The 18577-nt window shown below is 42.2% G+C and overlaps 1 protein-coding gene and 1 long non-coding RNA gene across 8 annotated transcripts in view; one reads left to right on the forward strand and one right to left on the reverse strand.

The window, feature by feature from the left end:
• LOC132574145 (uncharacterized) overlaps nucleotides 1-16292 on the reverse strand; it is a 40488-nt gene extending 24196 nt beyond the window's left edge. Inside the window, exons 1-3 of one of the 2 annotated variants that reach the window (XR_009555590.1) lie at nucleotides 15960-16052; nucleotides 6208-6282; nucleotides 136-186 (exon numbers count right to left, since the gene is read on the reverse strand). This is a non-coding gene — a long non-coding RNA (uncharacterized LOC132574145). Of the gene's footprint in view, nucleotides 1-135; nucleotides 187-6207; nucleotides 6283-15959 lie in introns of both variants that reach the window. The other variant, XR_009555589.1, reaches the window with a different exon arrangement.
• The window catches only part of AFDN (afadin, adherens junction formation factor), a 221883-nt gene continuing 218491 nt past the window's right edge, over nucleotides 15186-18577 (forward strand). For all 6 annotated transcript variants that reach the window (XM_060242324.1, XM_060242299.1, XM_060242308.1 and 3 more), the window contains exon 1: nucleotides 15186-15857. In XM_060242324.1, coding sequence (XP_060098307.1) covers nucleotides 15744-15857 — 114 coding nt within the window. In that variant the 5' untranslated portion in view covers nucleotides 15186-15743. The remainder of the gene's footprint in view (nucleotides 15858-18577) is intronic.

The raw sequence follows: 18577 nt of genomic DNA on the forward strand, positions 1-18577 counted from the left end.
CTTTCTAGGAATTACCAGAAACTATTATTTCACTCTATGGTTTCTGAGAGAAGACTGATATCACCTCTGGGGTTCCCCCAGAACTAGCATAAAATCATTGCTGATGATGCCCCCTGCCTAGCAACTCTCACTTACAACATGAAGCTATTTCAGTAATCCAGGCGTGGTTACTAGGGTTTCCAGTCCCTGAGTGGAGTGGGAGAAAAATAAACAATCAAACAAAACAAAGCAAAAATGTGTTCATTTGACAGGTCTCCCAGATCCTAAACCAGTGCATTAACCATAACACCAGGCTGTGATATTTGCATTTAAATACTTAGTTGCACTTACACAAATCTAAATAACTGTTGGCTTATATATTTTAAAAATAGAGAGCAGCAGTTGCATTTTTGTCTTGCAGTCTTTGATGAAATCTGAGTTTTTTCTTGCATCTAGCATTATCTGACGTAATTTTAAAATGGAACATGGGAATATAACATCTCTGTTCCATTTAAAAACTATCACTCCTGGGCCAATGCAAAGTGCTAGAAATCAGCATTTTAGCAAGAGCATTTTCACTTTCCAGTGTCAATTCAGTTTGACTGTAATCCAGTTTGCATTCTAGTGAACATAAAAGCTTGCTGTCTTTATTTTGTAATATTTTTGTTGGTCCTAATAAAGGTAATACTTTACAGTTGCTTATAGTTTTTTTTTTTTTTTACTGGACTCTAACTTTATTTTATAGATTTTTTTTGTAATAAATCAATAGGGTAACCTGCAATTTCACTGATAACACTTCCACTCATTACACTAGTTGTGCCATAAGGATTTCAGAGAGCCAAATAATTTTTTTTTTAAATTAGCACTTTTATTAATGAATTCTTGTGATCGTAACTAAGCTATAGTGTTGATAAGTAAGCCAGTCTGGACATCATTATATCGGTAAACCAATTATTTCATAGAATGTGAACATTAAAAATATAGTCCTAAACACTGACTTCAATGGATTTAAAAGGGTATAACTCTGCTTGGGATTGTACTGCAAACAACAAACACATTAGGTCAAAAGACAGGTTACTTTGTAATGAATGTACACACATTTGTAATTAATGTACACACATTATATATGGACACTGTAAAAATGAATCTAAGGCATTAAACCACATACCCTGGCTCTAACAACATAAGGTGTACCTTCAGGTCAGTCTGCTGGATGTTGCAGAGCATAGATTTATGCTGACATGACAGGGACAATGTGAAAGAATCAGAATGAGATATGCTGAGGATTAAGATGCCAGAGATGAATCCTGACACCAGCTTTTCCCAGATGTTGTGAGCACTACTGTGGATGACCATAGCAGCAGCCACCCACATACCACATACATGCAGCCAGAGAAACAGGTTTATCTCTACTCCAATGTGGACCAAGATAATCAGTGTGTGTGGGGAGAGACATTGTACCTGACAAACTGTAAAACAGGAAGTACTTTCTATTCCAGGCATTCCTGCTACCATTGCTCTTATTAGCCAAGTTGGGAAGCTCCAGAGTCAGCAATTCTGCTATGCATCTTTGTACATATGGAGATTAAAAATCTCTGCAGGCTTGATTATGTGACATACATTCTGATTTACAGTAGAGCAGAGATTTCCAGATTAAATGGTGGCTTGCAAATTACCATTGTTTTATGAAGGCTTCTGGGTGAGCTGGCAGCGCCCTGTTCCCACCTCCAAACATTACAGCACAAGATGCTAAGGAATTTTCTGTTGTGGGCCAGTTGTTTGCAGTGGGCGACATCTTAAATGGAGTTCTTTAAAATACAATTTACCATACTACTAGCAAAGAGCAAACCTGAAGTCTTTAATAGTAACACAATTGGACATGTTTTAGAGATGGAGGACATCAAGGACAAATGGGAAATATATTGTTCTTTAGCCATACCAAGTCTTCCTCTGGCTAGCAATTTAACTTTATTCTTTTTATTTATTTTAACAGGAATTTCTTTTAATGGCACAATACATATTTCATGAACTACTCTAAAACTGATATTTTAAACAGTAAAAATTAATGAGAGTTGGAAGCATGCACTAGCAGCAAAATACTTTTGGGCTGTTTTCACTAATTGCCTAGTAAGACACCCACCACCCTCTCATGGCTTGTTACCAGAAATAGACCTTTCTCAAGCTATGCCTCAGTTACTTGATAAAGGGGGAAAGCAACATTTACATTTTATCTATCTCAAAGGACTGTTGAGCCTTAATTAGTTCTTGGGTTTTTTTCAAAAAGCATTTAAGAGTCATGGCATCTTACGTATGCATGCATATTTAGATGGTTTTTATGTTAGAACAGTGGGACACTCTGCCTCTGCTGGTTCAAAATGAATGCTTTTGAATATACTTTATTGTAGTTAAGCTAAACAGGTTTGGTTGATTGAGTTTAAAGTCATCCTACATTTGGTTGGGAGAAAAAACAATGGAAAAAATACTTTGGTTAACATTTGTTTTCCAAACGCTAACAGAAACAAACACAGAAAGATCAAAGGGTATCTACTTCCATTTTTCTCTCACAGTCTGTTTATAGGTTGAGCGCTTAATAGCTCTTTGAAGTTAAAAGGGTTATTCCAAAGCATGAAGCTGTCTATATAATCAAGTATTTTGGTGAATCCAGGCAAGAGATCTTAAAGGAGACTTGCAAGCTATAAAGTTGCATAGATTTCTTATTTTTTCTTTACTTCTGTATTTTGAATTATTGTAATATACAGGTTAAATGTTTTTTGTTGAAAATCTTGACTGGAACTAATTGAGATTCTTCTGATGTACTACAATTTAAATAATGGGGGAAGGCCAAAATAAAGGAATACAGCTGAGTTTTTACTTCTGCATATTTCTTTAGTAAAGGATTTCAAAATGGTGGTATAATTTTACACACAAAGCAAGGCTACAGATTAGGGCAATGGCCATAAACCAGGGATGTCAAACTCATTTGCTAGGAGGGCTGGATCTGACATAAATGAGACTTTGTGGGGCTGAGCCATGCGTGTCCTAAAATGTAAATGCCAAGTAGCAGAGATATAGACTTTATAGAGGACACAGGCCAATCAATTAAATATATAAATTTTAACTTAACACGCTTAATTGGGGCTTTTTTTGTAGAAAAGGCCTAGCAGGAACTCATTTGCATATTAGGCCACACTCCCTGACATAAAGCCAGTTAGAATTGCGTTCCTGCTCAAAAAAGCCCTGATACTCTTGCAATATTTTGTTTAAAACAGAAAGGTGGATAGTGGGGGATAGTGGGATTTTGCAATGCTATTTTAAAAATAAAACATCAAGAAAAAGCACAAGGATCACAGCAGAAACAAAAAATTAAAATGCTCTCAGCCTAGGAGAACATGAAATGGCAAGGCATTGCAAGCTTCCCCCCCCACCCCTCCGTCTACTCAGATTAGCAATGGCTCTCCAGTGTAATATCCCCCTTTGGCTGTGGGTTCCCAAGATAGAGTACTCACTAGGCACTAGTTCTCACTCCACTAAGAATAGACAAAGCTGGCTCAAAGCATCAACGCTTGGTTTGCGACGACACAACTCCAGGAAGCTTCAGCTTGTCATAGGAATACTGTGAAGTTCTTCTCCTTTTAAATACATAGACAAAGTTGCAAGAAAAATGTGAAGTGGATTTCCTATTCATGTCTGCTCTGCCCTGAAGCCTGAAAAGAAAATCCATTCCGCATTTTCTTTGTAGCTTTCCTTTACTTACTTTACTTTACTTTATTCGATTTATATCCCGCCCTACCCCACCGAGGTGGGCTCAGGGCGGCTTACAACAATAAAAACTAACAGAGGTCGATTTAAATACGATTAAAATTATACAATAAAATACATAAAAACCTAAAAATACATAAAACTCACATCGATATACACTATGCTACTATTCCTTAAATCAGTCCTTCAAATTTCCAATATTCAGTAATCTGATGTTTAAGATTTAATATTCAGGCATTCTGCTCACAGTTAATTATATGCCAACTGGAAGAGGGTTGTTTTACAGGCCCTGTGGAACTGTTCAAGGTTCCGCAGGGCCCTCACCTCCTCCGGGAGCTGATTCCACCAACAGGGAGCTGCAATCGAGAAGGCCCTGTCCCTGGTCGCTTTCAGACGGGCCTCCTTTGGCCCAGGGATTGTAAGGAGGTTCTGAGACCCCGACCTCAGCACTCTCTGGGGGACATGTGGGGAGAGACGGTCCCTAAGGTAGGCAGGTCCCAGACCATAAAGGGCTTTAAAGGTCATAACCAGCACCTTGTACCGAACTCGGTATGTTATCGGCAGCCAGTGCAGTCCCCGAAGCCCCGGCTGGATGTGCTCCCGTCTAGGGAGCCCTAACAACAGCCGGGCAGCGGCATTCTGCACTAGCTGCAACTTCCGGGTTCGGCACAAGGGCAGCCCCATGTAGAGGGCATTGCAGTAATCCAGCCTCGAGGTGACCGTTGCATGGATCACTGTTGCCAGGTCGTCGCCCTCCAGGAAAGGGGCCAACTGCCTTGCCCGCCTAAGATGAAAAAATGCGGACTTGGCAGTGGCTGCTATCTGGGCCTCCATAGTTAGGGTAGGCTCCAGTAGCACCCCCAGGCTCCTAACCCTGTGCGCCGCTGACAGAGGCACACCGTCGAGGGCCGGTAAGGGAATCTCCCTTTCAGCTTTAGCCTCTGCAAAGAGAAGGCAGAAGGAGCTGGGAATGTAGTTGGCAGCCTCGGAGCTTCACAGGGTGAGAACAGGGGTGGGGAGGGAGAAGAGAGCCCCATGGACCTGATTGAAGCCCTGGGTAGGCCAGTTCGGCCTGCGGGCTGCATGTTTGACACCCCTGCCACAAACACTTTTAGATGCTACTTCTATGCAGAATCAGGCAGGCCTAAACCCATTAATTTCAAGGGTTTAGGCACACCTAAATTTACATAGGATTCATCTGTTACACATATATATGCATTTTATATTAATTGGATGCAGTGTGTTAAGAGGTTGAAGGCCATCACATATATTAGTAAAAAAATTGTTAGTATACTAAAATCGCTCCCCCTTCCTTCTATGTTGAAATTTACACGTGAGATCTAATTGAACTATTAAACTGATACTTCATTTCTTGCAGTCTGCTCAACAAGGATGATTTAATCTGGCACTGAGCAGGTTTTTCTTTTTCTGACTTGTGTTGTCACTGTCCAAACATGTCAACCTTACTCAGGATAAATCTAGTACTTAAACAGGTGTTTTACATCAGTATAAACAGAAGCAGGAGACATTAAATGCCTTTGTTTAGCTTCCTTTTCCTGCAAGTTCTTTCATTTCATAACACTGAAGTTTTCATATTTGAGCAGGTCACCAAACAAACACAAATGCCTGCCTTTTCTGGGAGGAAGCAGATTAATTTTAACCTTTTTCTGATTTACAGAGTTGTTGTTGTTGTTCAATCGCACAGTCGAGTCCGACTCTTTGTGACCCCATGGACAATGCTTTGTAGAATGCAAGGTAATTTTTTTAAAGTACTGGATTTTGATCCTTGGCATCCAGATTTGCTGAATAGTAACAATATCAACAAAAAGGCAGCCTATCAATGTGGTATGCCTGTGCTTGACCAAGAGGCCTTAGGAAATTGGCAAAGAGCAGCAATAATTAACAATTTGTTAAGTTTAGATGTACACCTAAATCTAATTTTTAAAAGCCTCCTATTCAGTAAGTACTTTTCTGTAAAGGTGGAGTTTAGAATAATGCACTAAAAGGGCTAAATGCAGTGACCCAGAAACTCAAGTTCTAGAGTCAGCACAAATTGTACACATGCACAAAATTATTTTGATGGTAGAGTACTAAAGTTTCATGTTGGAACTGAGGCAGCAGATGTGCAGGGTCTGTCAGTGGTTAGTTGGCTTACATTGCAAGGTTATGATTTTGGAAAAATTGCCATCCCCTCTGAGCCTTAGCAATATAATATGTTAAAGTCAAAGACCAGCTCAAAAGGAATCGGGAACAATTCCTGGAGCAGCAGCTGATATTGGCCATTTTTGAAAGCTTTTCCTTCTTCAATGAGAACCAGAGATTCTGTTACAACATTATATACCAGAAAGCCAGATCAGGAATTCAAGATATAAATTCTGGTTTAGGGTTTCTTCTACAGTAAGATTTGGTAACCACCACATTAATTAAATCTTAAATAAATAAACGGACAAGGATCTGATTGATTCTTACCTGACTCTAATTGGTTTGGAGATATTCACTGCTGTTTTATCTGTCTTCTCCAGTCTTGGGTCTTTTGTTTTCTTCCTTAAAAATGAAAATAACTTCTTGTAAGGGCCTTTCTAGAAGATTCACTTCAGCGCAATCAATGCTATCACTCTAATCCTTTGTTATGTGTCAGATTTTCCCTCTTCAAGATTTCAGTCCTGTTCAGAAGTATCACATTTTGTCTGCATTCCCATTTAAGTATTTTATACAAGAGAAAATTGAAAGACCGGCATACCTGCGGGACCGTCTCTCCCCATATGAGCCCCAGAGGTCATTATGATCGACCAGACAACATCTTCTGACCATCCCTGGCCCAAAGGACGTCTGGCTTGCCTTGACCAGGGCCGGGGCTTTTTCGGCCCTGGCCCTGACCTGGTGGAATCAGCTCCCTGTGAAGGTTTGGGTCCTCCAGGATTTGTTGCTGTTCCGGAGGGCCTGTAAGATGGAACTGTTCCACTGGGCCTATGATTGAGGCAGACTGACGTCCTATCATTTAAATGGGCCCCCCTGCACTGATTCTTAAAACCAATATAGCTGAGATTTGAACATCTAGGTTGGGACAAGTATGCTTAATCAATCTGTCCATACCATCTATGCTGCTTTAACTATTACTACTTTGACTACTTAAATGTATATAGCAAACATTTAAGCTTCCTAGACAGCAATTCAAAGTGGACACAAAACATACTACAATTCTCTTGTATAGCTTGAGCAACTCCATATAGGCTCCGGGCTTAAAAAATCACAGACAAACACACATGTACCAGTGATTAATAGACTTTTGAGGACTACACTTAAAATGCCTTTGTCCCTTTCTACCTGTTCTGTTCCTTATTTGCAAAGCCATGATCTCAGTCCTCAGTTTTCCTTGTTTTTAAGGAATGTGCAGGAAAACATAACTGATGAGCTAGGCCAAAGTACAAAGATAAGAGCCACTCATCCATCCAGACAACATTCAAATAGAACAGGCAGTTTTGTGCTAATGTTGCATTGGGTAGGTGTACGTCTATTATATAGGGTTACCAGATGTCCTCTATTTAGAAGACATGCCCTCTGTTGTTGGTGTCTGTCCTCTTTTGGACTCTTAAAAAAACTGATGAAAATGTCTCCTTTTTTGTTGGAAAATTAGGAAGGTTGGAAGGTTTTAAGCTAATAGCAAATTACAGCTTAAATAGTAGGGGTATTTGTCATAGTGATCACTTGTTTGAAATATTCAAGAAATATGTCCTTTTTTTGCTTTCTGAAATATGGTAACTTGTTAAACTTCTGGTTTTTGATAACAGACTAATATAGAGGAATGCTCTTTAACACCATATTTTAACCCCTTCTGCAAAATCTTCAATCTAATGGGTTTTTCTCCCAGACAAATCAAAGGGCCTTTCCTCACATATAATTTCACTTTGTTAAAAGCATTTTTCCCAGCCTCTCTTAGCTTACTAACATTTAAAAATAATAAAACCCAATATTATAGAGGAAGAGGAAGAACAAGAAAAGTTGGATTTATGCCTCCCCCTTCACTTGGAATCCCACAGTAGCTTACAGTCTCCTTCCTTTCCTCTCCTCACAACAGACATCCTGTGAGGTAGGTGGGACTCAGAGAGCTCTGAGAGAACTGTGACTGGCCCAAGATCACCCACCTGGCCTCTCCAGATTAAAGTCCACCATTACACCAAACTGGCTAAAGTCCTTGTAACGATGTAAAAACAATAAATGTGAGTGAGGAGGAAGCAGTAATCCACTTGAAGTAATCCCAACCAACTTCCCCCCTGATATTTCTACAAGAAAAACGTGACACTTTGTTCACATTTAAATGGATTAGAATAGAATGTAGGAAGATTGCTGTGATGAGATAACTAGTATTTTTGGCCTGTTTGAAAAAATAAAATCTGGTTAAATACACTCTCCAACATAGAATGGGAGAACATAGACACAAAGGGGAAGAGGAGCCTTGCTTATTGTAGCTACTTAAAAGTGTTTAATATGAGTATTTCTGCCCAAGTGTTATATAGCAGTGGGAACACAAAGCCTCCTGAAAAAACAGAGGAAAGATACATAAAATGGTGCAAAAATGCTAAGTGAGCACTGATGTTGCTGATGATTCATTGTGTCACAAAATATCCAGCTGCTGCTTATAGCATTTGTACAATCAAGTTTTACCCAGCAATTTTAATATGAATGAATGGGCTATCTGGAAAAATGACTGCATTTTTTGGGTGCTAAATATTGCCGTTTGAATGGTCAGCAAATGCAACAAGAGTACCACCTGGATGGAAGACTGGAAGGTAATCATAAAGAAATAAGGAGCAAACCTTATATAGAAATATACCAAGTGGATAGAAATGTTGTAAGAAATTGTCTAAACATGATATTAGACAGTGCTTTTATATTATGATTTTATAGGTAAGCTAACACAAACTCTATTTTTATTATTCATTCATTTAAAATGTATATACCACTTTGGATAACATACATTCCCCAAGGCAGCTAGCAAAAAAGAAAAACATTAAGCCAACAGTTAAACCAACAAAGACAAAACAAACAGATGTTTAAGACTTTATAAGAAATTCACACACACCCCACACCCTAGGGTCGCCAAGTCCAATTCAAGAAATATCTGGGGACTTTGGGGGTGGAGCCAGGAGACATTGGGGGCGGAGCCAGGAACAAGGGTATGACAAGCATAATTGAACTCCAAGAGAGTTCTGGCCATCACATTTAAAGGGACAGCACACCTTTTTAAATGTCTTCCTTCCATAGGAAATAATGAAGGATAGGGGCACCTTATTTTGTGGCTCATAGAATTGGACCCCCTGGTCCAATCGTTTTGAAACTTGGGGGGTACTCTGGGAGAGGCACTAGATACTATACTGAAAATCTGGTGCCTCTACCTCAAAAAACAGCTCCCCCAGAGCCCCCGAAACCTCCAGATCAATTCCCCATTATACCCTATGAGAAGCGATCTCCACATAGGGAAAAATGAAGACGTTTCCCTCTCCTTCCCCCCCGCCGCCCGGTTTCTAGTGAATCTGGCCTCTCTACTCACAAGTTGTTGCCAGCTTCTTTACAGCAACACAGACACACCAGAGTTGAAGCCTTTCAATCGGAGACTGAAGCCTCCGGAGGTAGAAAGGCACATGATCCTCTGGGGGCGGGGCTTCCCCCTCTGGCCAGCTGACTGGGCGCGAGAAGCAGCCTCGGAAAGCAGAAGAACCTAACTGGGAAACTCAATGGGGAAGAGTGGAACTAAAATTGGTGCCGTTTCCCCCCCCCCCCCGCTTCTGGATTTTTGGAGAGCGGGTGAGGAGGCTGCAAATTCGAGGGTCCCCCGCCAGGGCAGGGGGGGGGCGTTGGGAAGCCTACCACACCCTTTTGTGAGGGAAGAAACAAACCATTTCAGCCATCCCCAGTCTAGGCTATGACTGTGCCCCACAAACTGCCTTCCTGCTCAGGCTGCTCCCAAGCAGCTCAGTCCAGCCCACAGAGCAGCTCCTTAGGCTGCAGAACTCTGCCAGAGCCTGCTTATAAACAGCCCTTGAGCTGCGGCTTCTGCAGGCCCCTCTGCAAACACAGGGCCCTCTCCAGCCAGCACAGCACAGCCTTTCCCTGTGTCAGAGGTCTCAGTCTACCCTAATAGACTGCTGCCCTGTGCCAAGCAGCTGCAGATCCCTTCTGGTGGCCCCACACTGGCTAGACCCCTTGTCCTTTGTGTGAAGCAGCAACTGGGGTGACTGGCCAGGCAAAGGAGAGGCAGCTGCTTACTTACCTGGGCCGAAGAGCAGACAGGTGCTGCTGCTTCTCCACTGTTCTCCAAGGTGGGAGCCAGCAGCCCCCATGACAGAAGGGCCATGGAGGGGAAGGGAGAAGGTGTGCTGCACCTGCTGACAGGCTGCCTTTCCCCAGCTGCGGTGGTTTGGTAGGGATGGGAGGGGCTGAGAGCCACATGCAACAGAGTGGGCAGCAGCAGCCCCAGCTTTTCCCAGGAGGGTGTGCTTGTAGGCAGTGACTGGGCACGCAAAGGAGGGGGGGCATGGATGGGAAGGGAGAAGGTGTGCCATGCCCACCAACAGGCTGTCTTTCCCCAGCTGTGATGGCTGAGTGGGGGCTGGAGGAGCCAAGAGCCACATGCAGTGGAATGTGCAGTGGCAGGCTCAGCTTCTCCCAGAAGAGGGAAGGAGGCTGGGGAAGGGAGGAGCCCATGGCTGCCTTCTAGGGTTTTTTCTGAGTCAAAGTGCTGGCCAAGCCAGCTGGAATGGCGGTCCGGTGTGTTCCAGCTCAAAAAAGCCCTGCTATTAGAGTTCTAAAGAGACTATGGAATTGAAGATTTCCCATAATTCCGAAGGTCTTTTTAAAAAAGCTTCCCAAGATCACTGTATTACAGACTCCCAGAGTACATCGTTACAAACTAAAGTATTATGAGAAATACAGACACAGAGAACATTTTTAAAAGATTTATCCTCTGAACAGCATACATGATACCACTTTCATGTAAAGTAGACACTAACCAAAATAGGATTTTTGTGGCCATTCTTTGAGATTTCAAGGGCTATGTGGAAATTGTCAGCTTCTTATTACTACCCTCTGTCCCACCTTATCACTTCAAAAAGTCAGGAATAGAGTGCCTTATGACATCGCAAGAAGAGTTGCACTTACTGTACTAGAGGAAATTGGGCAAGTCTTAGTGCTTGGGCATATTCAGAGCTCATTGAATATTGGCATTTTTTTAAAACAACAAAACCCTTAAACCTTGTAATGTTGTATACCTTGTACAATGGCCTTCCTGAAGTCAGGAGGGCTCCCACCGCTTTGTAATTCTGTGTGAAACAGTTGTTCAGGAGGGCCTTTCTACAAAGGTAATACGGTTGCATTGTACGGATTGTTTCTGGAAAGTTTTATAAAGTTATATATCACTATATATAGGCCTGATTATGTTTGTGGCATGTATTATCTTGATGTCACTGCACTCTTTTCTACTGCTTTACTGACGTAATGCCATTTTTCTGCATTGTATCTATCTTGCCATGCTTAGTAAACTGTGCTTGTTCAGATTTCTGTAATCCTTGTCCTAGTACACTGCTTATAAGACATTTTATCATATCGATTGTATCAATTTATATTGTGTGATCTACTTTGAGTCTTAGCGAGGAAGATGGGCTATAAACATAGCAAATACATAAAATCTCATTATGGATCTAATATTGGGAGGCAAACATTTCCAAACAGTCAACAGTTTTAAAAAAGGATATATAAATTGAAGTTGCCATAGCCTGAAACTAGATTTTGCATATACAAAGTACATGCTCTATTATGAGTGCCCCACCTGGTTTGTACTCAGGAGGATCAAGGAACTGGAATCTATAACTCTATGGCTGCCCTATTGAAAAAAGGCATCAAAATGAACACACTGAATGATACCTCTTCTGTGAGTTGGCAATTAATTGGCTACTTCAGTGATTCATTAGTATCTTTACTTTGTTTTCTAAGACTCAGAACAGTTAACAAATGGAAACATGCTGTGAAATTACTTCCTCTCACTAAAATCCAGATTTTGATTTCCAACCTCATATTACTTCTCCTTGCCTTTTCTCCTATCTTATATCCCTTGAAGATGTCTGCATGCATGTGTTTAGTATGCTATACTAACTTGTTGGTCCTAAATATTTGTGCTAGTGTAACTGGTTAATATCCAGTCATGTTCCACTCAATCTAAAAAACAAAACCTCTTCAGGTTTCTTTCAGTGTTAAAGAGAAAAATCCACTGATGATCCATAGGAGAACACTAGTTAGCAACAGTCCCATCTTTCTCTTTATCCTCAACCATCCTCCAGCCTTTAGTATCTTTACAGACAACATTCTCATAGTTTCAATGGCATACCTAGGACATCTACCTTCTGTAGTCACTCTAGAAATTATATTCCTTATGGAATCTATGTTATACCAGAGTCTGTTCTCTGAATCTGCTATTTTCTCTACGAAAACTGATCTCTGTAGTCTGGAAATAAGTTGTAATTACAGGAAAACTCTAGGAGCCACCCGGAGGTTGGTAACCTTGGTTACCATCCTTCACTTGGCTGCCATAGCCCCTCCATGTTCATATATATCAGGGGTGGCCAAACTGTGACTTCATCAGGGATGGCCAAACTGCAGCCATGACCTCTTTCACACATATCGTGTGGCTCCTGGAGGTTGAGGAGGAATTTAATGCAGGCTTACTTTTAAGTAAGTGTGTGTAGTATCGGGACCTCAGTCAGTCTGTGAGCTCTGACACATAGGTAGGCAACTGCTTCTGTTATGCGTGGAATGAGGAAAGAGAGGGAAATAGGCAGGTATGCAATCTCTTCTCCTACACCACAGAGGTCTCCCAGAGACCTAGGGTGGGGAAAGATAACATAAGAGCTGAGGGAGCCACTGGAAGGGGGGGGCAGAATTAAAGAGGGAGGTACAAAATCCCCCCTTAGTTTCACAGCTCTAGTAGCTGTATTTACTAAACTTGGTGCCAAGGCAAAGAACATGTGCAAGTTCTTCTCTACCACAGAGGTCACTCGGAGACAAAATGGGGAAGAAAGTACAAGAGCTGAGGGAATTAAAGAGGGCAGTGCAGGGTTCCCCCTTAGTTTCATAGCGCTTGTAGGAGCTGTATTTACTAACCAAAGAGAGATACATCATGATGCAGTGGTCAGTAGTTATATGATACACATGTGTTTTACTTCTCCCACTGGTGCAAAAAAATTTAATAAATAATTGTTATTTACAAATAATAAAAAATAAAACATAACCTTTCCCTATGCTAGTGTTATGGGGACTGTTATTCCCAGCTTTTGTTTTTTAAAAGTCTCCTTCTAGTATGGTTGGGTGCATACATGTGTATTTTATTTTTCTGTGCAAAGAAAGTATTAAGGATTTTAATAAAGACATGTGTGTAATATTTGTTCATGTCTTGTGGCTCTCAAACATCTGGCATTTATTCTATATGGCTCTTATTTTAAGCAAGTTTGGTCACCCCTGTGCCCTTGCCCACAGGTGTTAGGCTATGGAAGATGTCATTTTAAATCCCCACTCTACCATGAAGATTGCTTAGTGGGCTTGGCCCAGTCAGTCCATCTCAGTATAACCTACTTCACAGGGTTGTTGTGAGAATAAAATGGATAGATGAAGTTGATGTACAGTATCATAAGCTCCTTGGATAAATAAAAATGTGATGAATTTAATAAATAAAACAATAAATCACATGTCCTGTATCTATACGTGCACTAGTATAACACTGGCCTTAATTGAATGAATGGTGTGCATACTGCAATAAACAGGTATACTTCCATCAGTCAATCTTGCCTATTTATATTACTCCTTCAGGGTAATGGGGAAGCTTTCGATTGCTTGAGACCACTCCATGACCACACCATAGAACTAAATCCAAACCCAAATCTGTTATTTTCTGCAATAATAATCGCACCATGGTCCCTTCAAAATAAAATTCTAAGATATAATTATTCTTTAGGAAGTTATAGCCTAAAACTCAATGGCCAACCAACCTAGAATGTTACCTAGCATATTAACAGTGAAGTGGAAATACAATATAATCACAATGTTTCATTAAGAAATACTGACCCATATTGTTTGTGCATTTTAAGTGTCCTACAATAGTTCAAACAGTGGGGACATGTCAGTGCAATACCTAATTTCTGTAAATGAGGTGCTGGGATTTTGAAAGTACACCGCTTTGCTCAGGAAGCCTGCTCCTCAATTCCAGATATAAAGGAGATGGCGATTGCTTAGTGTGAGATATGCTAAAAATGTCTTTGTAGCACAGGGGTCTAAAGAATATATAGTGAACTGAGAATATCCTGTTTCAAATCCATGAACTCACTACCAGGGTCTTAGGCAAACCATTGCTCTCTCAAAGGTCTCTCCTTTATAAAACAGGGTTAAAAATACTGGCCTACTTTACAGAGCTGTGGCAAAAGAAAATGAGTTGATACAGTATTTGTTCACTACCGGCCATAGCCATTTTCATCTCTAAAACAACATTTAAGGCACACGCTGTCTATCTAATTTGCTCCTCCCCAATAACAATGGTGGAAGGTGGAGACACAAAACTGACAGATCAGCAGAAAGCTGCTACTCATAGCAAACTGATGGGTACTTAGACTAGTCCAGGCCTTTGTGATATCATCACTCACGTCAAAACTGTAATGTGGCACTAGGTTACTTACTGTATCCACTTTTCATTCTGATTGCTGTTAGTGTAAATAGACTAACAGGATAAGCAAGGGAACAGCAGGAATGATAGTGGGTCAACTTGCCCTTGGTATGCCAAACCCTGACACTACAGTTGTGCAGCACTGAAGTTATTCTAAGCAGTGCTTCCTGTTTTTCAAAGAGCCTGTGGTTTGGAAAGAGTTTTACATCGCACTCCTGTGCTTACTCAAGAGTAAATCCAATAGAACATTCAAGTTAAGTGCACTTAGGCTTGCATCCTTAGCTTTCCACTACCATCTTCTCAGCCAAAGCCTGCTGTAAGAAGTCTTACGTAACTTGAAACCTTCCTACTTTAACTGGCTGCCATTATGCCTTTTTCTACGTGGAAAACTGCAGGTGGAAAAGAAATTCCCACATAAATTCCTCAAATGCGTCTTCGACCCGGGTCTCACAGATCCAACAAGTTCTATTCTCTCACAGTGCGTGTTTTATTATTGTTTAGATTTCTTTTACCTCAACAGCAGGTTATAATCACCTTAAACCTTTTGAATTTTCACAATAAAACCTCGTAAATTAACAAAACCCCGCTCGCGTCCCTCCGCAACCCGCGACTACAGCCAAACGTAAACCCAACCCCCTCCGGCCGCCACCCTGCATTGTTCTTGCCGCCTCGGCAGGCCACTGCGCGGCTCTGCCTGTCCGCTCCGTTCAAAGTAAAACGCCCTCAACAGCTAATTTCTCCTCATACAGAGAGAAGCTTTGCTAGGCGCGAGCACCACGCGCTCGCTCGGCCCCTTTCGGGGCGCGCACTCGCCTCGCCGGTTGTTGACCCGACACGCACGCACTCTGTCGCGCGCGCGCGCAAGAAGGGTGGGTGAGGAGGAGGAGGAGGAGGTGAGTGGCGTTTGCGACGAGCTCCTGGTAGAACGGCTGAGCGGTCACGCGCACGGAACGGTGTGTGTCTCGCTGGCTGTAAGAAAAGGCGGGGAGGGAGGCAAGGAAAGGAGACAACCGGGGCGGGGAGGCAGGCGGCCGCGGCGTTCTGTGAGGCGAAGGAGAGACGCTGCCGAGCAGGAAGCGCTGCCACCGAGCCAAGAGCCAGTCAGTGCCTGCCCAAGAGCAAGAGGGCAGAGTCTACGTTGGTGAAAGAGAAAGGTTTTCTACGGCGAGGGGCGGCACCAGCGGACTGACCCCTTTCAACCTCCCCAGTCCCGCGTTTTACAACCCACCAGGAACTCCGCGTAGAAGCCGCGCGGCCCTCCCGGCGTGTGGGTGGCTTCGAGAGCCCTGGAGGGTTACTGAGGAGGATGTCGGGCGGCAGTGGCGGCAGCCGGGAAGAGGAGCGGCGCAAGCTGGCCGACATTATCAACCATTGGAACGCGAACCGGCTGGACCTGTTCGAGATCAGCCCCCCCACTGAGGTGAGTGGTTGAGAAATTGCCCATTTCTTTCTCCCCCCGGTGGGGGGAGGCTGAGAGGTAACGCCAGCCGGCCCATCCCCCCCCCTTCAGGCGCACACATACCTCGTCCATCTACGCCCCCCTCATGGAGGTGAGGCCGGCGGCGGCTGCGCTTCCTACCAGCGCCTCCATCCTCGCCGAGCAGAGACTCCGCCCCTTCCCGAGGTGAGAGACCCATCAGCTCCAGTGCGGCACCCCCTCCCGCTTCCCGGGAAAGAGGTCCCTTCCTCCCCAGCTCGGTGGTTGGGGGAGGCGAGATAAGCGACGCCCGCCAAACTCTCTCTTTTGGGATAAAGGAAGGACGACTTCTACCGGCCTTTCCTTGTTCTCAGTAGGAAAATAATCCCCACCGGTTGTACCTGTGTACGTTTAGAGATACCCCTCCTCGTGTTTGCCATTTTCACCATTATGCCCTGGTCCCCTAGATGAGGTTTTCTCGCATTTTCTTACCTACCATTTTGTATTAAGTTGTTCCTGGACCTTTGATTCACTAACTCCTCCCCTCCCCCTCGAAATTTTTCTTTGGAGGAGACACTGTTCCCAGTACAGGCCTTGCTCATTTGTCCGCCCCACCCCTTTGCAAAACTTTGGGTCAGCCTTGTCTTGTGATGGGGCCCAAGTATTCTCAGACCCCTTTTTCCCATCCTACAAGATCCAGTCGGAGGTCCCCAGCATTATCCCTTGCTTTCCAAGGGCTCCCCTGTTTCCGCAGTGTGTGTACAGAAGCAGTCAGCTCCCCCAGTCGTTAAAAATTTGGTATTTTAGTCAAAAGGGGAAAACCGAGGGTCTAGTTCCATAGAACTTACAGCAAAACCCAAAAAAGAGTTGTAGTGTTTTAAAGGCAGTCTTTTTGTGTGTGTGTGTGAAATCCTTTTCTGTTTGCCATTGGAAGTTGTGGAAAGTACTTCTGAGCATCTTTTAATAGAGGCATGTGAGAGTCCTGAGATCTGGGGTGGCAGCGTGGCATCAGGAAATACTTCTTAGTTTTAGGAAAGGAGAATCTAGGTTGTTTTTGTAATAGTTGTTTGAGGGTGGAAGATAAAGTGTGTAAAAGTTTTACACTGCCCACAAATAACGTTCCTGAAATGACCAATAATATTAGTACTGGGATCAATGACTAGGAGTTGTTGCATTCATAGGATGTAATAGAATGCGGGCAGAATGAATTACTACAGAAACTCTGAATGTGCCAGTATTCTCTTAAATATTATGATCAAGTTTCACTGTCTTGAAAACTGACAAGCTGTACTGGCAAAATATAGTGGGTAATTTCTTAATAGTTTTCTAAAAAAAAAGGAACATTCAGGTTACACCCCATTACTATGTCTGATTCTTTTTCACTGGTCAGTGTGTATGTGTGAGTCAGTATGAAAGGTGTGGGTGAAGTATTAATAGGCAGTTCATTCTGTTGCGGTCAAACCAGGATTGTACGCTCTCCTTATTGGGTGCAGGCTGATCATGTGCCTGTTCTCAAGGAAGAGAAGGAAATTTACGTTTGCTTTTGGCTCTGTTCTTCAGTTGCTAACAAAAGCCCAGTGATTAATAATGTATTTTTTTTTTTAGCTTTAAACGGGCAACATCTAGACAAAATAATTCTGAAAACATTCTGAGCTGACCGGTTTGAAAGAAGGAAATGTCTTTGGGGAAAGTAGAGCATCTGTGTGGCATGCAGATGGTCACAGGTTCAAGCTTGGCATTTCCAGTTAAAAGATCTCAGATAACAGGTGCTGGAAAAGACTTCTCTGATACAGTAGCTGGAGAGCTGCTGCCAGTGAACACAGAAAACATTCAGCTAGATGGACAGAAGTTTGACGTATTATAAAGTGGTTTCATATTTTTATATTCTCATGACTTTTACGCAATATTTGAGTTTGTAACAGAGGAATTATTTTATGGGTATACAGTCACTCAGAGCAACTATCTTTTAAATAACTATTAGCATGAATATAGTTAGCCTTTCATGGTTTTGAGTTGTAGTTTGCCAGTTCAGATTTCCATTCACATATTCATAAAAACATTGGTGTGTAATTTTAAATAAGTTTTTTTTTTTGCCTCCCTTACAATTTTATGACAGGCTAGGTTTGTGCAGTCATTATGTTAGCAGCTGCCAACTAAGACTTGAAAATCTAGTTGTCTTAGGTCACCTGTGCAATATACCATGATACCTTCTTCTATGAAGAAAACATTTCCCAAGACTGGAGCAACTGGTATTGCTTGTTGAAATATGTGGCAAGTTGTACTGTGGATTATTGCTCAGGTTTTTAAAAAAATATGTGCTTTGATGTTATAATGATAAAAATCTACATTTATGATTTTCAGGTCACTAGAATGTAATCTCATCATTTATCATAAGGATGCATAATTTAATGTTGTCTATAATGCACTGTAGCAATTTATTATAGCTTCTTTTTATCATATTTTTATTTACATTATATTTATGTCCCGCCCATTCTATACAGACTCAAGGCGGCTAATAGAATAAAAGAGACAGTAAAAAAACCCAAATATTAAAACAATCAGATAAATGGCAATGGTGCTACTTCAGGCGTATCATGTAATATTTTCTTTCTCACGCGCACAGATCCTAGGCAGTTAGTACTAAAGCACGATAGATCCAGATGTGGTAGCAGCCCTCTCCCATTAGTTATATGCCATCCAAAACAGTTCAGTCTTGCAGGCCC

This window comes from Heteronotia binoei, chromosome 1, assembly GCF_032191835.1.
Source record: "Heteronotia binoei isolate CCM8104 ecotype False Entrance Well chromosome 1, APGP_CSIRO_Hbin_v1, whole genome shotgun sequence".
Taxonomy (NCBI): Eukaryota; Metazoa; Chordata; class Lepidosauria; order Squamata; family Gekkonidae; genus Heteronotia; species Heteronotia binoei.